The sequence below is a fragment of the Taeniopygia guttata genome, chromosome 8, assembly GCF_048771995.1.
Source record: "Taeniopygia guttata chromosome 8, bTaeGut7.mat, whole genome shotgun sequence".
NCBI classification, from domain to species: domain Eukaryota; kingdom Metazoa; phylum Chordata; class Aves; order Passeriformes; family Estrildidae; genus Taeniopygia; species Taeniopygia guttata.
The window spans coordinates 18,878,196-18,901,222 of NC_133033.1; the positions used below are offsets into that span (position 1 = coordinate 18,878,196).

General features: G+C 36.3%; 1 protein-coding gene across 3 annotated transcripts; it reads right to left on the reverse strand.

The window, feature by feature from the left end:
* Positions 1 to 1,205: 1,205 nt before the first annotated feature.
* VCAM1 (vascular cell adhesion molecule 1) lies at positions 1,206 to 22,038 on the reverse strand. Of its 3 annotated transcripts, none has more exons than XM_041717953.2 (8): positions 18,970 to 22,038; positions 12,772 to 12,865; positions 7,531 to 7,809; positions 6,536 to 6,853; positions 6,039 to 6,311; positions 5,151 to 5,417; positions 4,460 to 4,726; positions 1,206 to 2,175 (listed from the first exon to the last, which is right to left on the reverse strand). In XM_041717953.2, exons 1-8 carry the CDS (start codon positions 19,015 to 19,017, stop codon positions 2,015 to 2,017), a joined length of 1,707 nt encoding a protein of 568 aa, XP_041573887.2. In that variant the 5' UTR covers positions 19,018 to 22,038; the 3' UTR covers positions 1,206 to 2,014. The 3 variants fall into 3 exon arrangements, with proteins under 3 accessions (XP_041573887.2, XP_030134525.4, XP_030134524.4); XM_030278665.4 differs by having other exon boundaries at positions 14,512 to 19,413; XM_030278664.4 differs by lacking the exons at positions 12,772 to 12,865; positions 18,970 to 22,038 and adding an exon at positions 8,526 to 9,013.
* Positions 22,039 to 23,027: the final 989 nt, after the last annotated feature.

Consider the following 23,027-nt stretch of genomic DNA (forward strand, 5'->3'; position numbering starts at 1 on the left):
AACATCAGTCAGAACCCCTCCTCCTTCAGCATTCTGTCTCCAAACTGGAAAGTCCCAGGCATTTTCATTTGCTCTGTTTTCCAGTCCTCCTTCCCTGTCTTTCCTAGCTATCCTTCCTGAAATACAGACACCAGAACCTCACTGATTAGGCAAAATATGTGTGCACCAAAGTTTTGCACAGTGGAAAATATAATGCTTTCTGGTTTATTCACAAGACAGAATTGAGACAGGCCTGACATTATCCTGAATAAATATGCCTGGCACCACCTCCAAGAAATTTATGTCATGGGCCTGTCAAAGCTCTCCTCCTCCTCTGTCTTCAATCTTTTCTTCACCCTCCTACTGCATGCTCACATTTCTCCAAGCCAAGTCCACACTGCTCTCCCATTTTTCTGCTACACCCCCACTTTCCAAGCCTCCCTTTCCAATCTAGATAGACTGGATGAACTGATTTACTGATTACTGCACAAAACACTGCTGAACACAGTATGAAAAAATATGGGAGATGTGCACCACTGCTTCATCCCAGAGCTAGCACCTGCATTTGCATTGCTGTTGGCAGCAGTTGTCACCATGTGTATAATGTAAAAACATATTTTTTCACATATCTCTGCCTGAGCTTCTTGTGTGCAAGTTTGGAGGAGCCAGGCCCACCTTCCTTGCCTAGCACAGTGGATCAGGCCACGTGCATCAGCATTTCAACATCTCAGCCACAGAGCCTGCGTCCCCACAGCTTTGCCTTCAGTGCTGAACATGAGCACTCAGATCAGTCAAAGCACCACTGCTAGTCAGGAGAAGGGAGGTAAGGAGGAATACTATCAAATTCCACCTTTCTTTCCCTCAATCTTTGCTTCGGCACAAGAAATTTACTATTTTCACAGTCACTTTGCCAGCTCTGGAAAGTGTGTGGTGAAAGAGGCGCTAACCAGAATAGAGCATGCAGACACTGGCTCTCTGTTAAAAGGAAACTTGTCAAGCATGTGGTTCAGATTTTCACAGTAAGGAGCTTGGGCATTTCTTCAGGAAACACTCACCCACCATCGCCGAGGTGCACAGATTTTGCCTGTGCCCCCTGCCTATGCCTTGAGGCTGCTGGCCTTGTTTGTGTCTCTCCCATGACACCCACAACTGCTGCTGCCAAGCACAACTTCCTTCCACAGTAATGTGTATTCTGGCATAATCTTAAACACGCATCACTAGGGGGATTTAGTCAAAGAAAGCTACTCATAGTTTTATTTTGCAGTGGAAATCTGTAAAGCATATTTACAATCCCCTTATATTTTACAAGAAAGGTCTGATTTGGCTCATCACAAAATAACGGAATTCTGACATTGATCTGAGAACGACTGAAGTCAGCAAGAACCTTAGCAGTCCTAGAATTTACTAGATTATAACCCCAGACATTTTTTGAATAATATTTAAAATAAAATGTTTTGCAAATGAGCCTCGAAGGCTTAAATTAGTTAAAATTTGTTAGAAATGTATAGCCCAGTGATTGTGTAACTTCATTGAAGATATAGAGTTTATGGCAATATCAAAGAGAACATTTTCCAAACATTACCACAACCAGACAAATTATATTAAAAAACATTCATGCTACAGAATAATACAAAATAAAAGTCACCTGATCAGCTCAAGCAATATTGATTTATATCTTTGAATTAACAAAATTTCTCTGTACAGTTCCAAGAAGATTTCAGTTTTACAAACTGATATTTAGTTGAACATATTCATAACACCAATTATACACTATGTACAAACCTAGTTCTCCACAGAACTCTTTGTTCAGAATGCTTCAACACAGAAAGATTTACCAATTTCTAGTTCAGGATTCTAGATCTTCCTTTAATTTAAATACCAAAACACTTATCAAAACATGAAAATAAGCCCATTTGCTATCATGTGGTGCTGTTCTTAAGTCACTTGTTTGTTACCGTATGTTACTGAAGAGTAGAACGAGTCACAGCAATAAATAAATGTGCTTATTATCAACTAAAGACTTATATTCACATGATCACACTTTCAACCTGAGTGCTTTTACAAGACTGTAGGATCCATTGATCTTTGCTTGTCTTGACACATAGATCAAAATTGCAACTGCAGGTACCACTACTGCTGCTACAGATGAGAATGCAATAACCAATAGTATCATCTGATCTGGTTCTTCCAATCTTGCTGAAAATGGAGACAAAAGGAGAAAAGAAAGAATAAATATTGTTTGAAACATATACATGTGCATCACTGTAAAAGCAATGTTATTAATGACCTTCATTTGAAACATATTTCTGTTTTCATGCACAAAGCATACTTTTTGTGTTTTCCTTACATTTTTTTCTTTAGAACTTCATATTACATACTTTAATTCCTAGCCATCATCTTGGTCTTGAATTGGTCCTTGCAAGTTCAAACCTATCTGATATCATATACAATGAACAATACCATGAAATTCACAAAGAATGCAAGAGGAATACCACATATTATACCCAGCAAACATTTCGGTATGTTTCAACCTCCTGAAATTCATCCTTCAAGGGGAAGACCATGTTTTAAAAGGTAAATATTTATATTTTTTGTGAAACCTTCTCTGGAATAGTCTCACTGTCCATGCCTGTGGGCAGATATGCAGCCAGGAATCACCTTTTTGTGGCCCTATCCTTAAAGCTACCACACCAACTCAGGTTAAGAGAGACACTGACAGCTATCTCAATCTCTGTAATGTTTTTCCAACCTTACTGAAAATATGAAGGACATATATGCGTGTATAATTTTTGCTGACACTGCAGAGCATAAAATTTCCATTCACTGATGGCAGAATAATTTCTCCTGAAGGGTTTTTTTTCAGGACCATCTCTGAGGGTGTATGTGCTACATGTAACAGTGATATTTTCTACTTCTTTTACATTTTCTGATGGATATACTAACACAGTAATATTTTTGAGAGGAACTGAAAAGAAATTCAAGGTGGGATTTAGCAACAAACAGAGGCAAAACTCATGAGGCATCAGCAGCTTTTACATGCAAAATACTAATCCAGTTAATGGGCCCACTGTAGTAGTTGATCCTGTAGCTTTAGACACTGCTCTGTCACCAGCTATCCTTCACCTTTGAAGCCAATGGCAGCTGGCAAAAAGAACATTTTACCAATCGATAGAGTATGTTGCATAACTTTTACATTATATAGAGCCTCTTCTTCTTTTCTTATTTCAAATTCACAGTTTATTGGTTTGAGTTCATGAAAGGGCACAGACCAACAAACCCAGAGGCTGATGTCCTCTTTCAACAGAAGAGAAATAGAAAAGGCAAAAAAAGGAGTCCTAGAACAGTATTTTTTTTTTACAAGGTTCCCAAATTTTATATCCTGTTTTCAAAAGATGAAATGGAAATATAAAAAAATTTGAAGCAGCAATTATTTTATGCATCTTCTGTTTTGGACAGATGTTTTCATTAGCATTAAGATCCTATCACTTATGACAAGAACCTGTGCAACTCATGTCAGGTTTTTTAAAGACAAATCGTTCTTAATGAAACTGAAGATGTCACTCTGTGTAAAACAAATCCTAGTATGAACTCTGCACAGCAGTTATATTAACTAACCTTTGACATAAGTACTATGTGCTGAGACTGCTCCCCCAGTTCATTAATGTTATGCATGTGTATTTTCCTGCATCCCTTAGCCGAGCCCTGCCTGTGGTATATTTCCTATCTACTGTTTTAAGGGTTGTGAACCCATCACCAACTTTCTTTTACAGACTAGTCCTAAGAGATGTAAAATCTGCAGATATGCAAGGAATAGTAACACTTTGTCCTTGTTTCGCTTTGCTTGAAGGGGAATTCAAAAGTGTATTTTTTGGTGCAGCTATAAAAATAGAAAAGAACAGGGAAGAGAGCTGAATTGATGGCAGAAGTGATCCCTAAGCAAGACACTGTTGCTATGCAATAGGCAGAAGCAGCAGAGTTAAAGCAGAGAAGTCTGATTACTATTGAAAATGAAACTTTGCTATCATTCCATTTAAGTTGAGGAATCAGCATTTCTTGTAGCTTAAATGCAGCTTGTAAGAGCAGGAAACAGAGCTGAAGCTTAGGGAAGAAGTAAGGAGCTGCTTCCATAGAGCAGCTTCAGCATGTACTGTCTCCTTGAATCTTTCCTATGCAGATATCCACTGAGGCCTGCTTGGAAGGATATTTCCTTCCAGGCACTGCATGCCTTCTTTACCTCATGCATTCACTCGGCAGTTGGATGGAGTGATAGAAGCCCCACCGACTTAAGAACTTTTCATAATCTATCTGTACTAAGGCAGACTTCATGCTTCATTGTTTAAAGCTTCCTAAATCACTTAGTGACATTAGGACCACCTTTTAACTCCATTGACATCAAAGACACAATTACCTCATTCTTCAAGAAGGTCTAGACCTAAAATACATAAACCAAAAAACTTGTTTTCTGTCTTGATCTACAAACCTTGAATATATAATTCCACAGCTTTTTCTTCCTTGCCAAATTGATTATAAGCTTCACATTCATAAAGCCCCAGATCTTGACTTTTCAAGTTAGGTATAGTTATAGTTGCATTTTTAGAAATTTTCTCAGACTCTCCAGTGGCCTTCTTTTTCTTCCAGGAGATCACAGGAGATGGATTACCAGAACTAGTACATTTCATTGTCACAGTTTCTCCTTCTTTAAGAGCAGCAGTAGGGAAAACAGTGATCATTGTATTCTTTGGTCCATCTGAAAGGGAGAGTCCTACAGTTAATCATCACTGGATTTTTTAGAGATGGGTCCAACATGTCTTATTGGATACTAGACTGTCACCCTCCCAAAGCTAATTTCTTTTTCATTCTCAAAACAAAAGTAAAGCACATGGTATCAGAGTTTCTGTACAAACCCTCCATGGTCTGGATATACCAACCAAATCCTTGTAAACCATGTAGATCAGTTTCTCACTCATTCAGATCTGTACTAAAGACTGTCATCACATTGAAGACTTTGTTACTTTGTTTTGTTCATCAGCACTGCTCTTTTTTAGGGAAAAGCAGAGGACTATGATGATTCTTTGTTCTCACAGGGTTTTGTTTAATTTGATGGTTATATTTATCACTGAAGAACTAAGTAATTATTTTTAAATTACTGGGAAAATTTTACACATACTTACATTTCACATTAAGTGTGATTTCACTTTTACTGTTCCCAAATTTATTTTCTGCTACACATTCATAGTCTCCACCATTTTGGAACATCACAGATGGAAGACGAAGAACACTCCTGGCACTGTAAGACTCTATGTCTGCATTGTCAGATTTTCTCCTTAAAATAATCTTGGGAGGAGGGTTACTTTCAGCAGAACATTGTATGAAAACATTTTCTCCCTCCTGAACTGTTGTAGAAGGTTCAATGGAGAGTTTTGTAATGACTGGAGCACCTGCATGACAAAAGAAAAGGCTGTTAGAATAATGCAAAGATACAAAAGATGGAGAAAGTTTTAAGAAAGCAGGAATTGCTAGCTCAAGGATCTGTTTATTTTGGTTTTGATCCCAAACTCAATCATAGACTTTTGGCTCTGTCAAAACAGTAGCAGTCAATCAATCAATAAAAAAATACTACAACAACAATATTATTATGTCCAAAACAGTTTTACCATTAAATGCCTAATGAATTTAATGCTAATGATTAAAACTACTAGTTCAAAGAAGGAGACTTATGTCCCTGTGAAACTGGTATGCACGTTACATTTCACAGAAGTAACAGTGTGTGTCTCCACCACCTTCTCAGACTCTTTTGTGACTTTTAGTGTTGCATTGTGGGGAAATGTATTGAAATGTGCATGTACAACAGCAGTACTGAGAGAATTAGCTGAAAATTGAATACAGAAAGAAAAATTACAGCGCATGAGGAACAGCCTTAAATTGAAGCTGAATCCTGAATATGTAGCAAGGAAAGCCCCATATTTTCCTAATTTTCAGTGTTTCAGCATCCTCCAGCCTAACAGAGGTCAGCCAGTTAGGAACTGGATAATACAAGTGAAAGTCAAACAGATTTGTACCTTGTATAATAATGTCCACAGATGCTTTCTCTGTTTTATTAGTTACCAGATTAATTACTTCACAGATGTACAGTCCTGAATCATTGAAATGGACATGGGGAATAGAAAGAACATTGTTTTTTATCATATGCTGAACGTTTTCTTCAGCCAAATATTTACTCCAAACTATTTGTGCTGGCGGGTTACTCTGAGTCACACAAGTGAGGTTCAGAGAGTCTCCTTCCATTGCTGAGTTGCCTGGAGATGCAGTAATGACAGTATTTTGTGGACCAACTGTAAGAGAACAAAAGGAAGACAAGATCAGTATGTAAATGAAGAATGACATGCACATCTCTAACACTAGCTTTTCTAGAGGTACATGTCACAGAATACCAAGAAAGAAATGAAAAATATGTATGCCAGTAGCACAGTGGAACAATTTTTCCAGACTTAGTAAGATGTTTTGCTTGCAACTTTGAAAGCTAAACTAGCTAAAGCCCTTGTACAAAAATACTTACAATTTGCATTAAGTTTCTGAGAAGATGTTCTTTCTTTGGGCTCAAAATCCATATCAGCAATTGGTAGCCTGGCCACACAGGTAATCTCTTTCCCAGCATCTTCAGCCATGGGATGAAATGTATATGTCACAATTTTGGTCTCTGTATTTGTGCTGTCATCTTCCAAAAAATATTTCTCATGAAGAACATGTTCATCTTTCTTTAGGAGAACTTCCAGATGATCAGAAGGATATACATCAGGAATTTTACAGATGACAGTCGCTGGTTCTCCAGCAACTAAGGATGGGCTGATCTCAATGATAGGATCACTAGGGAAAGCTAAAAGAATAAAAACATTTTCTTTAGACTAGCAGAAATGAACAGTAGGGTCAACATAAGAGCAAGATCCAGACACCTAATATCTTGAGTTTAGAGGTGCTCAGAACATGACATTCTATCAACATTATTACAAGACATATCTTGATCTGAAGACCTACAGGTTCTTAAGCAGTTCATATACTAACAGGAAGTTTATATGTACAATTGTTGAAACATGACCACAAAAGATCAGTAAGATTCAACATGGCACCTAGGCAGTGATACAGCTGCTTAACTATAGGCATTCAGAGAAATCCATACACTAGTGCTATCCTGTTTTCTGTGCTGGTAGGTTTAGACATCTGAATTATTCTCCTGCAAATTACGAAGGCTTTGATTTTTATTCCCCCAGTTCTGGGAATGCATTCACGCAGTGCATGTCTTGGCTTTCAAGAATTACCAAAATAAGAATAAATAATACTAGTACATACAATCTTCAATGCAGAAAGCTAAGTAGAAAAGATCTAAGAAAGTGCCCTGAACAGACACATAAAGGAATCTCAGAAGGAAGTATATGTTGAGCTATAACACTCATTATCCTAGAATTAAAAGTTAACTGGTAACCACAATATCTAAAACAACTATTGAGTTTCCTATCAATATATATTATTTAAAGAGAATTTTACATTTTTACTTACAGTAAAGTTCAACTTTGACACTCTTCTCCTTTTTCTCTCTCTCATCACATATGACAGTACAAAGATAAGAATGAGAGTTCACAATGCTAACTGGATTAATAGTCAACGTAGAATATGTCCTGTGGTTGCTGACTTTTCCTCCAAGAGGGCTGTCCATCTGTGTTCTCCAGGAAAAACTTGGTGATGCACAGCCAGTAGTATTGCATGTGAGTATGAGTGCATCTCCAATCTGTGCTACTATTCTCTCAGCAGGTATAATTTCCATTTCAAAAGCTTTAACTACAAAAGCGAAAACACACATCAATTCAGCAGCTTTCTCAACTTTTATCTTCCTGTTTCTTCTCATGTTCTACTGTGATATGAGGTCTTTATGCTTCATTTCTTTATTTTATGGTTGTGTGGAAGTTAAACTAATAAAGCTCATACAGTGGTTTACATATTCAAAACACCCCATAACCATTATTATTTTTGTCAAAGACAATGCAGACTCAGATACTGAGTTTTCATGTATAAAACGGCATCAGCCAAATTTAAATAAATGCATTGGCACAATATAACTTTTTTTGTCAGGTGGATCTGGTTCTAAAACTTTGTAACATTTGAGGGGAGAGGTAGCAGGTAGATAGCAAAGACAACAGCAGAAACACTTTCAACAGGACATTTAGTACCAAACTTGCCTGCTAATGTTAGGAATGAGTAAAAAAATCAAGCATCTAGTGATATACTGCAGTTGTCTCCTAGACTGTCTTTTAGCAAACTCAATAGGAAAACGACTGAGTCATTGCAGAGCACAGAAAAGCTCAAAGTAAATGTCAAAAAAAAACTTCCTGACATTTTGACAGAGCTACTTAATTGACAGTTGTATCACTGAAATAAAAAGGTAACCGGAGAAAAGAGAAATAAAGATCAAACAGCAAATTCTAGGTCAGTTTACATTTAACAAAATTTTAAAAAATAAAACAAGCACCACCAACCCCCCACCTTCCCCAACTTACCAGTTCTTAACACACACAAAATTACTATCATGGCCTGGCTTGTTCTTCCCATCTCTTTAAACATTTGTAATTGCTGTTACTGGGTAAAGAAAGTAAATTCAAAAGTTTACTTTCTATTTTCTGTGAAGAAGCGCTGTGAGATCTTGCTGCTCTGCAACAGCTTATTACAAGAGCTCCAGCTTGCTCTTTATAAAGGCTCTCTCTCCTTGGTACAGAGTGGGAAATCCCTGGATGGGGAAATCCAGAGCAGGGAGGAAGAGACCCATATCGGGCGGTGTCCGTTGGCTCAGCGCCCTCTGCTGCTTTAGACACAGCCCAGAAAAAATAATAGTAACACTTGTAAATACAGTGTCTACTACATTTGAAAAAATCTGTTTTAGATCTGATCCTGCAAGCAACTGATAAAATGAAAGAATGTTTGTAAGTCCAAGTAATTGAATGCGACTATATCTCAGATAAAAAGTTATTCAAATTTGCTTTTAACAAAAATATTTTTGTTTGGATTGAGTTTTCAGAACCATTCTAACAATGCTCAGCTCTGTAAATAACATTACACGACTCCGTATTTCCTTTGAAAATTGTGCTACCAGTTTAAGAGGTGTTGTTACTCATGTTCCTAAGTATTTTTGATCTCTAAAAATGAAGAAATTGCTACAGTGGGTTCTACCATAATATTTTATTTTTATTATCACCATCATAATTTTTTTTTTGTTAGAGGAGAAGGAAAAGAAGAAGAAGGAGAAGGCAGAGAAGCAGGTAGAGAAGGAGAAGGAGGAGGAAGAACAAAACACTCCTAAGTGTCACAAAATGCGAGCAGAGTACAGTTCTGGAAGTACTGCTATCAAATCCAAAAATACAAGAGCTATCCATTATAGGAATTAACACATCTACACAATGTGATTTTAATGCAGAAGGAAAGTGTACTCTCTGACTTAAGTTGCAAATAATTACTTTCAAATCATAGTCAGAGAAAAGCAAGAAATGAAACTCTTCTGCTTGGACTGCTTAAACAATCATCAGAAGCTAATCTGAAAGGGCAGTATTTCCTTGTTTCTGGGAAGTCAGTTTCTAGACGGAAAAAAAGTTAAACATAGGAGGTGATATCTCATACTGGAAAAGTTTTAATCAAGTCCTTCATCAGATAATATTAAATAGGAAATATCTCTGATCCTGCTCTCAGTAAATTAAACTGGGCAGCTGCCATTACCTTTACTTGAGCTGGATCCTTACCAGAGGGACTACTATACTGAGTGATCAGACAAATTCAACTCAGACAGTTTAGGTAAGAGCAGAGTTAGCCAATAAATATTACTAAAGGAAGTAAAAATCTGCCAAACAAATTTTAAAAACTTTCTCTTTAAACAACTTCAAATGTAAGCCTTCTATGTATTTTAAATAGAATATGTACATTTCTGTTGCTCCTACTACCCTCAGCATCAACCTCAAAATAGGAAGATGGGCACCAAGTAGAGTTATTTTCAGAACTGTCTGTTCTGTCTGTAAACAAACAGAGATCAGCTGACAAGTTTTAGCACTCGACCTTGAGAGTTCAGATAATCTAGTTTTTTTATTCAAACAGCACAGAGGAGGATGCTGGGGGTAAAAATAGAGGATGCATCTACATCCACAGTCAGATAAGTATTATAGTACCAACTGGAAGAAATCTTGACATATGCAGAGTATAATGAGGACTGGAATGAAACAAGTATTACAAGAATATTACTAAAGGCAAAAAAGATTAAAAGAATTAAGCACTGGGATGTAGCCACATGTTTTTCAGTGCACCTAGTAATCAAAAGAGGCTTCTAAGGCTTTGATGGACAAACAAAGATAAAACAATTATTCATTGCAAAATGGAGTTTGGAAATATTGAACACAATTTTTGCCCTGGCATAAGAAAACACAAGTGTCCTTCAGGAAGTTAAAGTTTACATCAGACTTGTCTGGAATTTAAGAAAAGAAACCATTTCAGAACTGTGCTAATTGTTTGCTTTAACTCCTACTTCTGCAATCCTATTAAATACCTACATTAGCTTCCTCTAAGCAAAAGAGGTAAGTTCTTGAAATGTTAATGAATTATTTGAACAAAATGCACGTTTTCTAACATGTTAGTTTTCCAACGTTTATATCCTTTTTCCTGCATTTTTTCCTCCTGTCTCATGGAGGCTATTAGGGGAAAACTGGAAAGCTAACCTTTTGCAGAATCTGGATTCTCAAAACCTTCACCACTGGTTTTGTGATTTTTTGGCCAAGGACCTATGGTGAAGGGAGAGAAATTTCCTCTGTCCTTTTGACAGAGGAAATATAAGAAAAAAAAAGGTAGAAGGAAACTCATCTGATCTGACATTCCGGTGATAGGATGCAGCAAAGTCTGACTCAACAGTTTTTCAGCCTCATATCAAAGAGGTGTTACAGCAAGTCCATACTTAGGTCTCACATTCAAACTGCAGCTCTCACACATCTCAGGAAATATTCTTGGGATGTACACTGGGGATCTGAATAAAGAAAGCCCTGAAGTTTCAGATGCTTTACAGAAGCAGCTGGGATGAAAGGCTTCCATGCAAAGAGTGTCTGATACCTCTGCAGGATGATCATGCCTAAAGAAAAAGAGCCAGAGGACTGTGCTGTAACTCAAGTAAGAACTAATCTCAGAGGGAAAACTCACATCAGCAAAGAAGGAATGCCCTTCAGGTACCACATGCAAGGTAGTGCCTTTAATGTGGTCATATCTTGATAAAGTAACTGAAAAAGCATGAAGCTGGAGGACGTGTATGAAGGCAGCTGATTACATGGCTAATACAGCAGAAAATGTTCTGCCAGCCTCAACCTTTTCAGTTCTCAGCAACTTCAATAGACTGCTCTATGGCTTATACACTGTCTTCTTCCCCAGAGCACCTGGATTTTTGGTTCCCAAAGCTTCCCCAAAACTTTGCTTCTCCTGACTCCCCTCCACCTGCTTTCTCACCACCTGACAATAATACAACCTCTGTATAGCCCCAAGAGGGGGAGGAGAGCATCACTGACTCCCTATAATTTTCATCTCCGGATGGGAAGGATGAGATCTACATGCATATCTATTTAAAGGGTTGTGTCTGTTTCAGGATTTGTAACTTTGTACCTAACTACAAAAAGAACACCAACGCATTACCCTGTAACCCACATCACACCTCACAATTGTACTCCACATCTAACTTGTCATCTATTGCAGGAAGAAAAAGATAAAGAAACATCTTAAGAAAGTTTTATCATCTGCTTTTTTCCTTTTCTGGAATTTCTTAAATAGTATATGCAAAAAGAAATGCATCTATTTCCTCCATTATCTTTCTCAGGCACCAGCTTTTCAGTTAGGACACTTCCTGTCTGCTTAGTCTGAAGGCAATCAGAATCCACAAAGATGCCAGATAAAACAATACAGAAGTGTGATAATTTGAGTAGACTACAGAATAGCTATTCTCTTATTTTCTTCTATTCAGAAGCATTGTCCACTTCACAGAAAGAACAAAAATTTAATCTAATAATAAATAAAGGCCACTAGAGAAAAAAGTCCCTACTTTTTATCTTAGTCTTCTGTTACTGGCAATAAACATGCTGTGGAAATTCCAAACTTTATTTCTAAAAAACCGAAAGTATGATTTTAATGATGCTGGATTTAAAAACTAAAACTGTTGGATAGCCTTGAAATCCACATGCTTCAAGTGCCAAATGCTGTATTCCAAGCCAAACTTTATTAGTTTGGATAGCTGAGCTCCCGTTGCCTTCATAGTGACATAGGTAAAAAGAAGTTTACCTCCTGAAATATTATCTAGCGTATAACAAGAGTCAAATTCAAATATGAGCCTTGGAGTATTCAAAATCTCTTTGGGAATTCTGGAGTAAGACTTCAGATTCACTTATATTTTGATCTGAATATACCAGGGCATATCAAAATAATTTGTTCTCATTGGAGAAAACAACAAAAAAACCTCAGACAAAACTAATTCAAAATGGAAAGAGTGAAAAAATAAAGTGGGCTTTGGGTCAACATGCAGATGATAGCTAGAACTCAGGATATGGCAAGGTAAAGTCAGATGAAAACATTTAAGAAGGAATATGAGCAAGTTACTTAATTCCCCCAGTATTCCACAGGAAATTCTAATACAATTAAATCTTGTTGTGTACTTTATTAAAGCCTGTATTTCCTATGGTCAGAAGAAGTTTATCAAGACAGTGGTGGAGAACTTTTTGACCAAGCTTTTTTGTCACTCACCAGCAGCAGCTCTGCAATACACTTGTTCATCAGTCACTTCCCTGTTTCCCACATCCTTCCTGCTGTTGTTCAGTGATGAGGTACATGGATGTCCCTACAGACCAAGAAAGAAAAAGGGAATGATGAAAGCAAGATCTATAACAGACCATTCCACCTGCAAGAAATACTGAACTTGGATCCTCCTACACAGGCTACTGAAAACTGCATTGCTACTAATGGATTATCCTTCAATTTATCTTCCAGAACATATTACTTTTTATTCTCTTACAATGGTTTATATTCTGAAATACTGTGCTTGGCTGGGTATTTTTGCTTCCTTGTGTTATAGAAATGTTATCTTTGTTGTCCCAGAGTGGACAGGCTCACTAACAGGTAGAAATATTACACAGAGGTCAGAAAGTCATTAAATGAATTAACTTTGCAGGATTCAAGATTAATAATTTTTAAATCTTCCATACAGATAAGAAATACAGGGATCACTCATTTGTTGTTGGGGTTTTTTTTTGTTTTGTTTGTTTGTTTGGGTTTTTGGGGTTTTTTTGTTTGTTTGTTTTTTGGGGTTTTTTTGGTTTTTTTTAAGATACACACAAATGAAATCTCTCTTTTACCTAGATTTTGTCACCTTCCCCTCTCTGGAAGTGGACTGGAAGTCCTGAAGAAACTGACCATCCAAATAGAAACAACTGGGAATGAACTAATTTTTACTTCCATCAAGCCAAAATGACATGTATTCAAGAGAAAGCATTCATTTTTCAGTAGCAAAATATGTATGTTTGTGTCCCTTTATACATACTGATAAATCAAGTAATGCTTGAAACCAGCTGCAACTCTATGAACGGCCTGGCACCCTGCTTTTGTCTCTTGAATGTGCTCTATCCTAAATAAAAAACATGCTGTTTGTCACTTTTTTTTCCACCCAAACAGTTAGGTATCATCTTAACTGCTTTGTTTATTAATACTTCCACAAAAGGAATATGACCAAGTAGGAGTGGCTAAGTGATAAAAACCATAAGCAGCTGAATTTTTCTCAACAGGCAAGGGTAAGAAAGATGAGAGTTACTGGAATTTATTTCCCCTTCCCAGACAATTACTTGGCTAGGCATCAAAGCCCTGGCCCCTGTAGTCTGATATAGACAACTGAGCAAGAATGACTTTCATAGCTGTGTCACCTTTTATCACAGACCATGTTACTCTCTCATGATAAGAGAGGCAACTTGAGAAATGTGTCACATGTTTGAAATTGCTCTCAGGCAGGGAAAAATGTCTGTACTGAATTAGTATGAGAAATACCTGACTTCCACCATTCTGATACTTCTTAGCCAAGGATTTCTCCTGAAATTTCCCAAGAACTGTATGTGAATACCAAATTATAATTAACAGATGGTTTAATGACCCTCTTGGTTGGAAAATGCTGCATTGTTTGACTTAATTTCTTACTATAGTTAGCTCCACACCATGAGGAATGGCTATTGGCAGCTCTGTTTTAACAGCTTAGGTCCAGGCAAACCTGGAGCTGAATGAAATCACCATTGACTAAGTGAGATGACCATGCACAAAATGCTAGGGCTTTCACTTGGAATCTGGGACATCTGCATGGGAAAGGGAACAATTCTGTGCAATCCACAGTTTTCAACAGATAAAGAAGACACAAATGTTTCAAAAGCAGTGTTGAATCCTTTTGTGGATCAAGGATCATCCAGTTAAGTTCTCAAAGGCTCATTAGCTTGAGATTAATCTTACCTCTGTAGTGCCTTTCAGTACTCAGGATCTCAGCAGCATGGTGACTTGGATCTGCAAGACCATCAGGGTCCAGGCACAGGAACTTCCCAAGATGTATGATGATGAATTCATTAAGAATTTAAGCAAATCATCTTACACCGAGTCCCCTAGATTATTTGAATGAATGTAATACAAACATCTCACACTAAAAAGAAATGCACTCTAGGAATTCTCTATTATTGATTTAAATTGTTCGATATAAACCCATCAGCCTGTAAGTGATCTATTATTACATTTTATGATACTGATTCACCTGCTATGGCACCAAGATCCAGCTGCTGACTTTGCCTTTCTCGCACTCTCGGGTGTATTGTGCCATGATTATTGAATTTTTGTGGCATGAAGAGATTTTCATTCTAACTCTAAGGGCAGCATATGGATCCTGCTGTAGCTCATGGTTTCAGAAAATGTGCTGTTACATAGCGAATATATGTATCAACAATTTAGGATTTCAGACAATTTAAGAAAATTTGTTTCACTTTATCCTGCATATTGTATTTATTAATGGGATTATTTATTTTAAATTTATTTTTCTAATTCATTAATTAGAAAATAATGAATAAAATTATATTTAAAGATTACTACAAGATTTGCATATTTAACTTAAAGGAGGATAAATTTTCAGGTCAAGTCTATAGCACAGATTGATTATAAGTATGCTGAGAAATTTATGAAAAGGTTGAAAAGTAAGCAGTATATATGTATGTGTTCAAAACTCCGTAACTACCCAGGAAGAAATCAATTACTAAATTAATCTGCACTCTTTACCAATTCCTACTAGCTCACCATATTCCTTTTTTAATAAAAGAAACAACCACTTTCTAAGTTTTTTAAAGGATTGTACAGTTGATAAATGCTACTAATTTAGACTAAAACTGCAGATGGTTATAAAGATGAATAAATGAGGAGACAACAATCCTGCACAACATTCCTTGTGAAGTTAGTTTTGGTTTTGTGAATTGCCTGTAAACTTACCTTGATCTTTTATTTTCTTACTCTTCCTAACAAAATCCAATATTTCAATGAATGCATTTCATATCGTGGCACTAAGCCATTTTCATAAGGATTGCTATAATGTGCCATTTAAGATTCAGTTTATCCTTCCAAGGCTGTTTTAGACAGAAATCTAAAGCAGAAACTCAGACAATCACATTAGTGTTTTGACTGGCAAACACAGTTACCTATGGGACTTGAGCACAAATAGCACTTTTCTGGCACATAGCTGTAAAACAAACCATTGTGAATAACTGGAAATCCTGTCAGGATCTAATTAGAAGAAATAGGGCATAAAACCAAGAGAGAAGTCGTCTGTGACTTCTTGGTAATCTCGTGATTATGGAGTGACATCAGTTGCAACAATTTCATAGTAACTCCTTAAAGTAACTAAGGATTAAACACAGGGCAAGCCTAACTTGATATGTGATTGGAACTTCAGTTTCACCTTGGGAGTAATTGCTGGCTGTGTCTCAAAAGCAAGACCTCTACATTATTCAGAGGGCTCTCTGGAGCTCATGGAATGTCAAGGGCCTGCAGGGAAAGTGAGCCTGGATTGTCACATCTGGGTTTACAACACACAGAAGTGTTCAGGAACAGTGAGAGCAGCTTGATGCTTCCCATATGAATATGCAGGAACTACCCAGGAACCCCAGGCAGCTTTAAAATCTTGCTGTTAAAGAGAAATGAAATCTGCCATTCCTGCCAATGTAACAGTGCTTTACACAGAGATAAATTCCACAGGTTCTTCTCTGAGAAACTTAGTAGTCAAGGTATACATGCATGTCAGACTCTGTCACAAATTCATTTGTAGAATTTTCATGGTCCACATATTAAGAGGCTATTTGAAAGAATGTTAAAACAATTTACTTTATCATAAGTTCTTTCTATGTTAAAACTTAAAATCTTCCTTAAAAAAACAGGAATCATTTACAATTGCTCCACAAAACACAGTAATTAATGTAAATAGATAAAAGAACAAAAACCAGAAAAAATGGTATATGGGAAGTAGGTAGTAAAGAAAATTCTGAAAACATTATTAAATAGTCTTCCTTTAGTATCTCAAGTATTTCATGAATTTTTTTTTCTTATGAAGTAGCTCAAATGAAAGGACAAGTGGTGCTAGCACATAGAGTTAAGATAAAAAATATTACAGAGAATATTCCTATTCTCTTATTATTTACCCATATTACAAAACACATTACATGTTTTGCATTGGAGGTTATACTTTTTAACTACTTTTGCCAAAAGGAAACTTTTTCATAATTAAGTGCTGCTGCTGTTTCTCCCTTATATTTAGAACTATTTGCTTATTATCTTTTCCAGTGTGTATTAAAAGAACACAACTGTACACCAAGGCATTTGACAGAACAGTCTGCTTTTGCAGGACAAAGAATGTTTTTCCAGTTAATTTAATATTCCTCTAAACCTTGGTAAGAATAATGGAAAGTAGTCCAGAAGCTGGCTAGTATCTGAGATCTCACTCCTATTTCCCCACTTCCAGTCTTTTGGGACTGAAATCCTGTTTGGATGTGCTCATGAGTGTAGTTGTTACAAAGAGATGGAGATGGACAGAATACACCTACAGTGGATGAGTAAGAATTTTTCAAGCCAGGATCCCATCCCTGACACAGACTAAAAGCAGATTAAAAGATAAAATCTTGAGAATGGTGGAAGCACAAGTGATACAATTGCTTACACATGGACTCAGAGAGAAATGGTCTCTGCATTGGGTCTGTGTATTTGGGAGCACAATTCAATACAAGAAAAATCCTATGAGCAAATGAAATTTGAGAAATATCTAAGAGATTTGGAAATACAATTTTACAGATGTATTTCTAAAGCTTGCAGCCTTTAAAAACTTATCCTAAACAGCACAGAAAAATAGAAATTCATAGTATTAACTAACACTATTTCAATTAGAACTAGGAATCACCTGCTTTGTTCTGCCTCTCTAAAACCAGCTCTGCTGCTTTACTCTCCTCTTGCACTATACTACTGCAAAACCTTTTCCTCCTGCAACTTCAAAATAATCTCTGTCATTTCTGAATCTAGAACACCACTGAACTTTATCAACTGAGCTCTTCTTAGCATCCCAGCATTGCACAGAGCCTGTGTCAAAGTTTGGAACTGTCCCACAGCTGTTGCTGCCTGCCAGTGCACTGCTCCCAGGCCATCTCAGTCCTGTTACCACAGTTTGGCTGTGACACCATCCGCTCACTTTGCACTACAGGTGTCACAGAGCTGCTTGTTGGCGCCCACTTGTAAACCATAAGATTTCCCCAAGTTAATCATATCACCTTCTTACTTAGGTTTGCTTTCTGGCCTAGTCTAAAGCCCAAGGGACTCAAACAAAGAATCTTCAAGATAACACTTTTAGACTTTGCATTGTCCTCCTCAGCTGTGTAATGACTTACTAAATGATTTTTAACCCTGAAAACACCACATTTACTAACACTGCAAACTGGAATGACTGAAAGGCTAGGAAGCTGCTTTGCTTGCTTCTCTGCAAGCACAGATTGCTGTAACTGAAGTCATGAGGAACATGATAATTTATAGAGCTCCTGCTATGCTGGGCTGCTCAGCCCAGGCCTCAAGGGCAAAGCATGGCTGTAGTTCAGAAGGCTGTCTTTGCCAGAGCACAAAATTTTGCAAATTTTATCACAAGAATACATATCTTTACTTGAAGAGTGGAAGTTGGCTTTGTAAAACAGCTTGAAAATCATGTCAAAATTGATCTCAAAATACAAAGTTGTTTCAAATGAAATATTAAATAGAAAATCTCTAATACATATAATCAAAATCACTTTTCTTTCTGTAGTGTTTCTTTCCATTCTCTTGGGAGGAAGTTGGCATTTTTCATTATAGTAGCATCTATTATCTCTCTTTAAACATTTCTCAATTTTAGCAGAGAAGACTCCGCCTTCTCCCAATACACAATAAACAAATCTTTTCTAAGGCTTCAGCCCTTTTCAAAATCCCAAAGTCACACATGGGATAAAGAAAGAAACAGGATGTTAAAGTAAATTACACAAAAATAGGAAGAAGGTTGTTTATGAAATGGCAACCAGAGTCCTGACATATACAGTATTCTCACTGTTTTTTCCTTTGCCATAAGTTTTCTGACCCTTCTGGTTTTTTGTTTTGTTTTGTTTTTTTTCTGGCTGATTTATTCATCAGCTTTTTCTATCACTATGGCAAAGGCAAATATCCTCTGGAAGGAAGATATTTTCCCTCCTCCACACTTCCTCTGGGACAGAGAAGAAAGAACATCGATTTATTATCCTCCCAAAGCTGGCCACCTGGACAGACACCCATCATTCTCAGAACAAAAATGCAAGACTAGAGTGTGCTCTGGCAAAATCTGCCTGAGGAACAGATCATTTACCACAACTGCCTTTACTGTAGTTCCAGTGTTTAACTTACAGCAATAGTCAACAGCAGTGGCATCAGCAGAAGATGAAGACTGCTCATAACTGGCAAAGTTCACTGCGCAGTTCTTTAAATAATGTCCTTATTTGCTGAGATTATGTCTCCTGATTTGAGGTATGACTTCCTTCTTTAGCTTGTCTCACTTTTCTGCAATTATTCCTTCAACAGTAAAAAACCACAAAATTGTTTTAGAAGTCAAAACCCATTCAGAATGAACAATGCATACAAACACTGGTAAACACTGGTGCATATAAATTTGTCTAATTTGAACATTTTATCTCTGAAGACAGAAAGAAACTTCACAAAAGTTTCCCAACTACAAATTATCATATAATCAGACTGTATCAGTTTCAGGAATCACAACATACTTAAATCAAGAAAATACAAAACATTAACTGGAAATGCGAGGAATTCTCACTCATTAAATCACAGTTCATGATAATCTTCAAATTAAAAAAAAAAAAATCTTCCTCATTTAATCCATGCTGTGATACTTATAGCACTTGAACTGCTTGTATTTAGCCTGTGACCTTTACATTTGACCTTTAATTGAAATAAGTTACAGAAAGGCAGATAAAAAGACATTTTTTTTAAAAAGGAATTTAAGGTTTATTTAGCGATTTATGTATACACTGCAGATTACTATTGAAAATGTCTTCTGTACGCTACCTTTATTAAAGGTACATAAACACATATTTGTTTTCTGGTGCCACAAAAATGCTGTAATTGTATCTATTTTTTCAGGATTAACCCTCATTTTAACAATTAATTTATTAGTCCTATTCTCCACAACAGGGAATTTATATCTTAAATAATCTCAGATATATTTAACTCTCAGTTAATTTAAAAATGTTTTTCCCAATTTGCAGATGAATGCAAATATCACCAAGTTGTTTGCATGCATACAAGTAGAGGCCAAGGACTACTCTTTCTGATGAAAATTGTCATTTGACTCGTCTAATAAGCTCAAAGGAAATGGAAACACTGTGAATCAACTACAAAGGAAAGTTTAAAACTTATCTGTAGTAGCAAAAGGAGAGAAAATGCTTCCTATTCCAAGTTCTATTGGAATACTTCTAGGCAACTCAAATGTTGAACAAATGTATCTATATACTGAATTACATTAATCTTCAAAAGTACTTTATTCCCTACATGGCACATAAAATCCATATACAAGCAATTAAGGAAGTAATTCCCAATTTCAGTTATCTTTAAAAAATGATTGAAAAATATTTGTAATTGAAAACCAAGAAATATTCACCCATCTCTTCTTTTGATTTTGATGCAACTGTCATGCATATTCTCCAACAGAACACAGAATTAATCTCCCTGATCCAAGTAACCAACTGCTTTCAATATCCTGGCTGACTTTTCTCCTTGTGTAAAATATTCCATTTCTTATAATATTATTATAGTTGGGGTTTTTTAGTTTATATTCTAGTCATATTTTTATAAATGTCTATCAGCATTGTCATGTAGTAAAGCATCAGAGATAATAATAATAATAACAATAGAGATCATGTTAATTTCAGGGAAAAATCAAGGCAGTTGAGAGGCACTAAAATTTCTTATTTGCTTCTCTGCGGAGAAATGTGTGACCAGAATGATTTGGCCATACAACATCCATGAGTCTATCTTAATGAGGGCCCTGTAAATTGTGCCACCAAACAGGTATTGAAAGTTCATAATTTGCAATAACTTCATAAAATTATTGGCAAGGATTAGCACTAGCCATTAAATTTCGATTCTTTTGGACCAATTCAAAGAGCCTTGTCTTCTTTTGGAAGAACTTCAAAATTATGAATGACTGCCGAGAAAAGCAACCTTTGCTAGGAAAAAACAATACAATGCAATAGGTCAGTGGAAGTTCCCCTCCAAATTTTTTTACATCCAGCCTTTTAGGGAGCAAAGGGAGGGAGGACGTTCCATCTGAAATAATAAACTCCAACTCCTTTAGAGAAACCTATGGTTACAGAAACACAGGCATTCGCACAATTATATTAAAGAACATTAGGTGCTTCTGCAGCCTCCACCCTGAAATGGTTTCCTGTTTTTTAAAACCTAGCTACTGATGCTAAATGCTAAAAGATTTGCTTTAATACAACTCATCTCATTACAGCCCCTACATCCTGCTTGTAAATCTGTCACCTAAATTAAGCTTTCATCCAGCTGTGAAGTCTGTCCAAACTGACCTCTGTTACATGCCAAACTAGAACCTGGCGTCAACTTTCTTGAGATAAGGACCTGTCTTCTCATTTTCACTGTGGGATACCTCATGTTTCTGAGATTCTACAGGAATAATTAAAAGCCTTAAAAGTACATACAAAAAAGGGAAATTGAACCACTGAACTAAACTCATCTTTTAGTTCTTGAAGAATTTGTTCATATAGCTATAGGGTTAGATATAGACTTTAAAAACATTCATTAAAACCAGAAAGATACATTTACAGAAACACAGCTTCACAGGATAAAAGCAATTAGTCACGGATCAAATACTGTTAATAAAATGGAAGTGCTTTGTACTTCCAAACTTGTTCTAGAGAAGATGACTATTGATCAAAACACTTTCTTAGAAACTCCCACATCAATAGCTATATGTAGAAACAAAAAAAAATTACATAGTCAAATCTGTATTGACATCATTTGATTAAACAAAATCCATCTCAGGGTCCCTTCCAAGGCATATCTCTGTTCTAGCTCATTTTCTCTCTTGGATAAAAAGAGACTGAATCAGGTTTCGAAGAAACCTGGAGAATAGATGTTTAGGAAGTACTGTCCTTCCAGGTTATGACAAAGATCTTAGAAGACTTTCAAATTACTTCAGATTTCTTTTTTCTTGTAAAATATGAATTCTCTGAATAAAGATGTAAAATAAGAATTTCCCTAGAATGTCTTCATTTGCTTAGTACATTATTTTTTCCCCTGACATCTCAAGCAATATTTTTCAAAGTCCAGGCTACAACAGCATGAAATCCACTTAGACCTGCACTCCTGCATTACTGCACTGATCCGATTTTCAGACTTTCATGAAACCTCCATGGCTCCTAAAAAAAAAATTTTAAAAAAATCACTACAGAATCATGTCCTAGATAAAATCTGAAAACATTTGATATCCATTTTGATATTTCTTTTTTCAATATGTTAAGCTTTGAATCATGATCATTTACTACACACATTAATGCCTGGATACATCCATATTTTACAAATATAGCAGAAAATGTGTTTTACAGTTCTTGCTCATTCAACCATATTGGAGTTTAAAACTTTATAACCAGTATTTTAGCAAATTTCAGACTGGTCATAGCAAAGTCCTCAGTATCTGTCATGGTATAAATGCTACCCTTACAAAATAATTTTTAATATCCTGCATCCAAAAACATATAGTTGACATTCCTTATTTTAAGATGTTTCTTAAAACACTCAAAACTCAGTGATTTTTTTATTTTACTTTTTTTTTTTTTTTACCAAAAGCTTCAGTTATTTCCAAATGGAATTATTAGCCAAGTATGGTGTATATATCATACACACCTCTGATCAATCCTTCAGAACAAATAAACCTATCTCAGCTCTTGCCTGCACCAGGATAGTCCTAAATGCACATACATTGCAGCTCAACAGCACAGCTGGTCTGCTGGAGCTGCACTCCCATGGTCTCTGTCAGTATGACATGCTATGAAGAAATTTTTGCAATTATATATTTTATTTAAAATTGCTATTAAGGATGTAAATCTACAAGCTATAAAATGGGAAAGAAGATAACTCAAGTCTGTATGTTCCCACATACATTTTTCCCCCCAGGAAATCTGTTTCTATAGGAGAAGAGATAAATTGATTGTGGTAAAAAGTGAGGCGTTGGACTGTAAAGGAGACTCTGTACCTGTATTTTGTCTCATTTAAAGTTACTGAACGCTGTCATTTGCCTAATTAAAGTAGTAAGGAATGTTCATTACTCTGAAAATTCAGGTGGTTAACTTAGGCAATCAAAGTTAATAGAGTTGAGGTGCTCCAGAGAAGTGGGTAGAAAACAGCAATAAATTAATCAGTGGCAGTTG